We start from the raw sequence: 8,953 nt of genomic DNA, 5'->3' as shown, positions 1-8,953 counted from the left end.
GCCAGGTCAGGTCTGTGCTCAGTGCTCTGGGCAACATGCTGCAGGAAAAGAAAGCTTCATCACTGAGGCTTCTGAGGCCTGGATTTCACACCTTCTTGTAATAATGTGCAATAAAACATCTAAAAAATACTACACCATTATAAAATACTACACCATTATCTGACACCTTTACATGAAATGTGGTGCTGAGTTCGGCACAAGCCAGCATTCAGATTGGATTCTGTAACTTTTTCTATATGACTGAAGAGTATTTCTGGAGTGACAAGATACAGAGCCTCAAATGTAGATGCAGAATTCAGTGATTCCTGCAATATTCACACTAAGATCCTCTGCCATCACCGCTGAGACAACAGCATTAATGATCAACCATGTAGGCTGGTCTAGTTACTTCCGAGCTCATTAGAAAGGCAGAATCTGTTATCGAGGATCACAGCACTATTGTTCTAGACATAACACTACCGGGGCTGAGGGATGTACTGTATGGGTTTTAGAACAGCTGCTACAGCATCTCTTTACACTTCTGTAGTTGCTCTCAGGTTAACACCTCCTCTCTGATCTCACCCGAGACAACTGCTGATGTTTCCTTTGCATGTGCTTTATGACATGTCTTTGGTTGTTTGCTGCTACCAATTAACGCTCTGTACTTCATACCAAACAGAACGAGTACAAGACTATCCCTCATCCTGCCTAATGATTTACTAAAACACAACATCCCACTGCTTATTAGTTAACTGGACTTGATTTGGAAAGTGAAAAATGTATATATTGTTTTTATCTCAGTGAAAACAAAAGTATTTCAAAGAGAAAAGTAGAAGATTCCTAGCAAGAGCTTGTTGAGACTCTGCATTCAACACCTACATTGCCAGGAGTTCAGCTCTGAAGGAAGGAAATAAACTGAAGGGCTTAATATTCCTTTAGTGCTATGCACCACATACAGCTGGAGAGGGAAAAAAAGAGAAGTAAAGCTGTGCAAGTACACAAATCTTAGGAAGAACAACTCAATAGCATCTTCAGAAGTCCTTAGAAAAGAAAAATAAAAGTTCATCAAATTAATAATTTTCCTTGTAGGGACAAATGTTAAACATTCCTGGAAACCTGGATTTTGTATCAGATTTGCACAGTCATTAACTGCTTGCTACCTTGCTGCTCCTCTTGGAGAATAAGTGTTTTTTTCCACAGCGTTGTATTGCCTGCATAATATCTTTCACAAATTTTCTTCTACAGATCTGTTTTTGAACCCTCACAGGGACTGCAATCAACCACTGTAACACAAAGCCGAGCTGCAGGCAGGCAGTGGAGCTGGGCAATGGGTTATTTAGTTGAAACATCCCTCAGCACACAACACTCATTCCTGATTATTTCATTCTAATCGTAGCAGAGGGAAACCTGTACTTCAGATGCAGTGTCATTAATAAATAAATAAATGCTGGTAACCCTAGAGTCCCACCTGTATCGATATACAGTGACATCAACTTGATTCTGAAATTCAGCTGTTTTAGGCTTCTGTAAATCATCTTTCAGACAAGATATGCGTGTCTTGTTGTCAGCATTGAATTTCAAACATTAAAAACAAGCTATAACAGTGAAGATATTTCAGCAATTTGCTCACTTCTATTCAACATCATACTTCCATACAATATGCGTTGTAATTAACACTGTGAATACAATTTCACTATTAATATTGTGAATGCAAAACCATACAGGGCCCCGTATGCCATCACAGAGTGGGAGAGCTAAGCTGGCACTCAGATTTTAACATAGTGCCTGAATAAGTTGCAGACGTATTTTGAGTTTGAGCATTGTTTGCTCTCCTCAATTTCATTATTTTCCTCTGTATCATTTTTTCATTCTCATTAGCTCGTAACAATCAGTGCATTATGGCAAGTCAAACATTTACACAAAGCAAGCAAAAATAAAGGAAGGCTGCTACTACTGGGACCAGGAGCAGCAATCTGCTCTCAGTAACATCAAAGGTGCCATGAGAGATTTTGTGTAGACTGACCTGCAGAAACATCTTGGCAGTAAAATATGTCAAGGGGAATGGCCACAAAAATCTTCAGTGAAATCCTGTACTGAAAGAGGATGGTCAGGAAGGTGAAAATTCACAATGGAATGCCAAATGTACATGCAAGGACGAGAATTACTGCAGCCTGAGAAGGAAACCCTCATACCCATGTTCCCAGTTTTAATTTTATTCCCCTAGAATTAGTGACCTTGAAATACACACGAACAAAAAAATCCACTACTGCACACCTGCATATTTCTCATTAGGGAAATGCCGTGAGTGCATGTTGCAAACCGTATGTATATCTATCTCCAATAGAGCTAAATCTGATCCATGCAATTCCAAGTAAGTCTTTTACTGACTTTGTGCAATTTGAAATGTTCATATTAGATTATTAATAACCCATCTGGTTATATGTAGCTTTCCAAGGAACACAGACAAGGAGATGACTGAGTTGCTGAGTTCTGCTGTCCACAGAGGCAGGGGCTTCTGTTCTGTCCCTGCCTGAGGACAGCAGTGCAGAACACGGTCAGGAAAAGCAGCTTACTGGAGAAAGATGCCCCTAAATCACACTGGTTTCCTCCCTCCTACTGACAAGTCATCATTGTCAGAATGACAAATTGTCACCTCAGGTCTTTCATCCCCACCTTCCTCTATCCACTCCAAAGGAAGAACAGGCTTAAGGAAACCAAACTAGTTTCTTTTCATAAGAAGAGTCTTCTTGCAGTGAGCAACCCCAAGGTGCAGGGGTTAACTGAAATCCTTTAGCATGCCTGAGGCCAGAAAGGCTATGTTTTGATGGCAGAGTTGTACTTAATTAAGCACAAGTGGATTTATTAAAAACACTGTTCTTGTCGGCATTATCTTCAGATATAAATAGAAAGAAAAGTTTAATTAGTTAAGGAAGAAATTTGAGCTAGGTCTCAAATCAAACATTTGATCCATGAAGCAGTAACCCAAGTAGTGGTTATTGTCACCTTTTGAATCCTTTATAAGTCAGAGTGACAGCCAGAGCCAACAAGACTACATTGCCTGGTATCTCCTCAGCTATTTTTCCTTGGCCTAGCTGAGAAAACCATAAAGGTGAGCAGGTGACTTGAGATGAATTAAATGAAATGATGTGCAGAGCTGCACTGGTAGTAAGTATAGTAACCATCATTGTAAGGTTTTGAGCGGAACTCCTGGCATTACGTGCGGACGGACCTCGCATAGATAAGTATCTGATTTCTTTTTATACTAAAGAGCTGTTGGGGGAGAAAACAAAGGAACCTTCTTGGCTTATTTTTCCCACTGCCTACACTGTTTTGGTATTGTCTAATGCCAGGCATTCCAGTAAGACTGCTTATTAGACTGATGATAATACTTAGTTAAAGAACAGGATGTAATTAAACAGCATGCAAGTGGCAGATAAAAAATAGGTTAAAAGATTGATTGTCAACTCACAACATTATTTCTGTGATTCACCTCATTAAAAAGCATTATTCCAGCTTTGCTATTTTTAAAGAAGCACTGTACTAAATCTTTTAATCTATTGAGTAACAGCAGCAATTTCAGCCTGATCGATTGGACTCATCTGCCCTTGGAAGTCTCGTTAGCCACACAGTGCTTAAACCACAGGAAAAAATGGTTCTAATGTGCGTCTGCATTCCATAAACGTGATTGCAATACACTTTTTAACAGGTTTAAAATGAGCCTCACAGATATCCTAAGCCCTTCTGATATTGCTGCTGCTCTGCGGGACTGCCAAGGTGAGAAAACAACTAACTGGCTAAAAATGTACTATTTTGTGCAACACATTGCAAGTCTAATTCAGCCCCAAAGGAATACTGAGCAAGTGCACATATAATCAGACCTCTGTAATGTCTTCGGTAGCTGTCACAGTATGTATTTCTTCAGGAGATTTTTACACTGGGGGTGGTTTGAGTTTGTATCCATTCCCCACATGACTCCCCTTGGTGTGTGGCAGGGTGCTGTGCAGCACAGTAACATCCATTTCTTGTCAGCCTTTACATACTGTACATGTTTGGAACAATTAAACTGTAACAAAGCAGCATCCCCAGACCATGTAGGGACAGTGAACACAGAGGTCTGGGGTTAATATATTTATCAATTTATTTTCAGCTCCAGATTCCTTTAGTCCCAAAAAATTCTTTCAGATCAGTGGGATGTCAAAAAAGAGTAGTAGCCAGCTCAAGGAGATCTTCCGGATTCTCGACAATGATCAAAGTGGCTTTATTGAGGAAGATGAGCTCAAGTAAGGATTTTCTGTTACCTTGACTAGTAAGAGACTATCCAAAAATCAGCACTTCTTTCTTTCTAACACTTTTCCATAAAGGGATGCTTCAGGTTATGCTAAACATTGCTAAAACCCTCGGTAGATTGTCAATGGTGTATTTGAGTAGATAAACCCCATACCTAAAGAGCAAAGCAGGAGATACCCACCCTTTGTGCTACTTAACCTCCTGGGGCTGGACTTTGATAGTGGCAGAATCCAGTGCAGCAGGTCTGGACTTACAGTGCAGAACTGCACGTGAGGAAGATGTAGCTCATCAAATAAAGTAGTGTTTGGAGGACTTGGCTACCACAGCAAGTATTTCTTTACAGATAGTCACTGCCTTTTATCATACAGCCAGCAAAAACAGGAGTCAGTTATGACCGTAATGAAGGGTGTTTTCCTCCCAGGTATTTCCTTCAGAGGTTTGAGTGTGGAGCCAGAGTGCTGACTGCCTCCGAAACCAAGACCTTCCTGGCAGCTGCAGACCACGACGGGGATGGCAAAATTGGAGCTGAAGGTATTAACTTCTATATAAACAGGTTCTAAGTGATGTGAGATTCCCTTTTATGTCGGTGGCTCACTAAGATTCCTTGTGTGACTCTGCTTAAAATTCTCCAGTACTGACCTGTGTCAGGAGCAGTCCCTGCTGGTACAGGTTCATCTCTGCAACTCCTTAAGCACGAGCAGGTAAAAAAAAAAAAACACAACCCAAAAGCAAAACCCGACTGCCCTGAGGAACATTCTCATTGCCACTTACCATACATTTCCAGCTGCTTCATAAGGAACAGATCTCTGCTTCTCCTCGCACCTACTCTGATGTAAAGTGGCAGGAGTATCACAGTAGCAACACACACCAGAGCAAAGAACCACCCGCACCTCCATACGCTCACCTCCAGCAGTGCCCCCAGCATTAGTGCTGCTCTCTGCAGTGAACCACTGGCAGCACACATGAGCTCAGTGCATGACATTCACCTTCAGTTTTGTTTAAGGAGAACAGAATAACAGAGTGTCACTACAGGACAGCACAGGGGCTCTGTGTGTGCTGATGGAGATCAGCTCACTGCACCCACTCCAAGGAAATGGTGCAGATGAATGGCTCCTTGGCACAGAAACCTCCCCATCTCCTAATTCCATACTTCCATGTCTCATTGTGGATAGGAAGCAATGCTCACCAAGCAGGCTGGGAGCCCAGGGCAAGAGCCCCATATGGGAAGCAAGCTTGCCCCACTGTGAGCAGCCTTAGGGCAGAGCAGAGGGAAGGACAGAGTCCCCACTGCCCACACCAGGAGCTGGGAACTGCTGCTTCCTTCTTGGGAAGGAATTGAATACAGCTCCTTAGGAAACATGCCAGAATAAACACACATGATTTATGAAGTAATCTGTATCTTAACAGAGCCTTTCTGGAACAGGATTGATCAAATACTCTCAATGCACAGAAGCCAATGATGGAAAGACCTTCCAAATAGCAGCACCTGACTCAGAAACACACTTAAGTACCACCTTGCAGGGAACTCCACAGAGATTCTGGCACCAGCTTTCCATCCCAATCAGCACCTCTCAGCTGCTGAAGCACTATAAACAGTAATAAGACACGGGGACTTTTAGAACTTCTAATTAAGTCTTCACTTCTTACTCAAATTCTACGTCAGCCATTGCTTTATTTTTGCCCCAGATCATTATTGAGCAGAGGGCAAAAACCACCCTTTATTCCCTATAAATAACCCACCATTATTCCCTATACTTGTCAACAAACCACAGTCTTTTAATCTGCCGTTTAACTACATTTGTCTGCCTAAACAAGAAACTGAGGCAATGTTTTTTAGTATATGTTTCTTCCCTTCTGATCACAAATCAAGACATTGTTTTCCATTCATTCCCATTCAACATCTCTTGATTAGCCATTCATCTTTTATCCCCAGTAATTTTATTCTAGTATTTCTATTGTTAATATTCTCTTTTTTTTTCCCCACAGAATTCCAGGAATTGGTGCAGTCTTAAAAGTTCCGAATGACCAAATAAGAGAGAATTGGGATGAATCTCCATGGGAAACTGCAAACCCTGGAAATCAGCACTCCCTTCTGCATTGATCTCCATCGTAGCTGTTATTTACTCACTGCATTAGAAACATAATGAAACACTGATTTTTTTTCATCGTGTGGACCATTCACTCTGTTCTGAACTCTGCTTTCCCAGAAATTCCCCTTAAAAATACTCAATAAAAATTCATCACATTCTGTGCTCGTGGCTGTTTTTCTGATCACTAAACTGAAATGTGTGAATTCTTAAATGAAAAGTGATAATCTCTCAAAGACCTTGATCTTATCAGAGCCTCATATATGGCTGTGATTGACGCCAGTGGGCGTTCTGTCAACAATGAGCTCTCTGCATTAATCTGGAGAGCTGCAGTGTAGCTGCAGTTTCAATGCATTTCTCCCTTTCATGCAAATGATGGCACTCAGAATAAACCACATTGTTTTCTTCTCAAGAGTCTCTATAAATACTGGTAACTGTGCAAGAAAAAAACTACTAAAACCAGGACTTGTTTATTGGATAACCAGCTACTGCTAAGAAAGCCTACAGAACCTGGATGTGCTTGCAAGAATGGCTACGTGCCTTTCAGAGCTCCAAAGTCACAGTGTTCCCACAGCTAACCCCAGCAAACACTCCAGGCCCTCTTCTCCCTCCCATCTCATATTTTATGTGCATAACATAACAGTAGTTGAGAAATTCATCTTGACTCAACTGTGTTCATTGCTGAAGCAAAAGTGATTCATCCCTGTGCACTCACCACCAACGCCTCCTCCACTGCCACTCTTGGCTCTTTTGGGGGTCAAGTGCTGCAGAACTGGCCAAGAATCTGCAGCTGCTCTGAACACATCCAAACTGCTCCACCATTCTGGACACCTGATGGTTGCAAACAGAATTTTTGCCTTGTTTCAGAACATTTTAGTTCAGCTTAAGGCAGTTCTTTGTACACTGGGATATCCAGGACACATGAAAAGTTAATATCATTATGACATTTTTCCTGTTACTGGGCAAAAATAACACCGATGTAAACTGATAAAAATGAATGCTGAATTTAATAATATTTCTCAAGATTGATGACATGCTCAGTCAGCACAACTCACTGGAGTATCAAAGCCTTAAAAAGCACCCAACATTTGCACAAGGTAAGGATCTGAGCCACGGGGGCTCTCCCAGCACAGGATGGATGTCACAGGATATTCACAAGAAATAAAGTTTGTTCTTGGCAATGAAACCAGCCTGATGACAGAAGAGTCTTGGACTAGTTCACATGTAAGCAACAAACAAACCACTCTCCGTTTCACTGACAGTTAAGTGTCCTGACCTTGACTAACCAGATTACACTAAGAAGGCAAATGCATGCAAAATAATTTTTCTCCAGCTGCTGTTGCATTCTGTGTTCACACAACATCTCAGCCCTTGCACTGCAGGCACAGACCAAATGGGCAAAGTACAGCTCTGTTATTCTCCTCTGAGATGCAGCACCTTGCTGTGGCAGGCTGCTGAACAGAAGGTGGGCAGAGGATCCACACAATGCCCTGACCCAGAACAAATCCATCAGGGAAACCAGAACCCTCTCCATTTTCCATAAAGCAGAACGTACAGCTGTTCTCTGCACAAAAAGTTCTTGTAAAGCTTCTGACCTACAAAACTTTAGGACTAATCAAGAGAAAAGAGGGAAATAACTAACAAAGTGCTGTAATTCATCTTCAGAGCTGCCATCCTATTACCTGCATAGCCTTTTCCTCATCCCATCTTCCCAGCTTTTCTTTCATGCATAGCACAGATCCGGGCTACTAACAAGCCCTAGGCATTCCTGTTGAACACACAAAGCAAAGCAAAACATTCAAATATCTCCAGTTTCACATACAAGTACAGCAGTAGCGCTATTCAGTGACTATATTCTTAGCCATAATCACAGCTAGTACAAAGTTACTGCCTTCCACTATGAAATCCTCTGCAAAACACACACAACCATTCTTCAACCACCTCCACTCACCGTGACACCCCAATAGCTGCTCACATTCCTTCACATCGCACTCAGAGCAAATCTGGGGGGATGAACGACTCCCTTGGGAAGAGGCTGGATCCCCACATACAGCGACAGGGCCTGGCATGTATTAACAAGGGGCACGGAACAGGGATTCACGGCATTGTGCTTTTTGCTGGATCACAGCACTATTTTGTGGTTTATTTGCTAAGCTAATCCCAAACTGCTGAGTCTACACATTTGTTCACACATTTAGACCACGTAGAGTCAATGGAGCAGCTATTTGAGCTGTCAGCTGCACTTATTTACAGCTGCCAGCTCCAACACCCACGGTGATTTATAGTTTGTCTTTTTGTTAAGTCTGCTACTCTGCGGCTGATGGAAATGCCCAGAATAGTACCTACAAACAGGCTCAGCACAGCATGGCGACATCTTCCTTTTTTATTTAATAACAATTGAAAAGCACTAATAAGGTTGTTAATTATTTGCCTCCCGCTGCCAGAGCTGCCCTCTGCCAGCCTCCCATGTACTTATGCAGCAGTTTAATTTTACATCATTATGGGCTGGGAGTCACATTTCAAACTCAGGGCGATTCGATGCCACTGTGCAGATGTCCAGGTGTGCTGTTACCGCACGCACAATTAAGGAGATGGGATGA

At 42.0% G+C, this 8,953-nt stretch overlaps 1 protein-coding gene across 1 annotated transcript; it reads left to right on the top strand.

Annotated features, from left to right (window-relative positions):
• Positions 1-3,024: 3,024 nt before the first annotated feature.
• Positions 3,025-6,514, top strand: LOC107320558 (parvalbumin, thymic CPV3). The gene is made up of 5 exons (XM_015876500.3): positions 3,025-3,088; positions 3,686-3,753; positions 4,127-4,259; positions 4,688-4,797; positions 6,253-6,514. Exons 2-5 carry the CDS (start codon positions 3,693-3,695, stop codon positions 6,276-6,278), a joined length of 330 nt encoding a protein of 109 aa, XP_015731986.1. The 5' UTR covers positions 3,025-3,088; positions 3,686-3,692; the 3' UTR covers positions 6,279-6,514.
• Positions 6,515-8,953: the final 2,439 nt, after the last annotated feature.

The sequence above is a fragment of the Coturnix japonica genome, chromosome 13, assembly GCF_054131305.1.
Source record: "Coturnix japonica strain WE chromosome 13, WE-NBRP24, whole genome shotgun sequence".
NCBI classification, from domain to species: Eukaryota; Metazoa; Chordata; class Aves; order Galliformes; family Phasianidae; genus Coturnix; species Coturnix japonica.
This window is presented reverse-complemented; position numbering and strand designations above follow the sequence as displayed.

Excerpts from the sequence above, each read along its gene's own strand:
- LOC107320558 (XM_015876500.3), top strand. The coding sequence starts at position 3,693 with ATGAGCCTCACAGATATCCTAAGCCCTTCTGATATTGCTGCTGCTCTG. Across the intron at positions 3,754-4,126 it reads TGCTCTGCGGGACTGCCAAG|CTCCAGATTCCTTTAGTCCC; the intron begins GTGAGAAAACAA and ends ATTTATTTTCAG. Across the intron at positions 4,260-4,687 it reads ATTGAGGAAGATGAGCTCAA|GTATTTCCTTCAGAGGTTTG; the intron begins GTAAGGATTTTC and ends TTTTCCTCCCAG.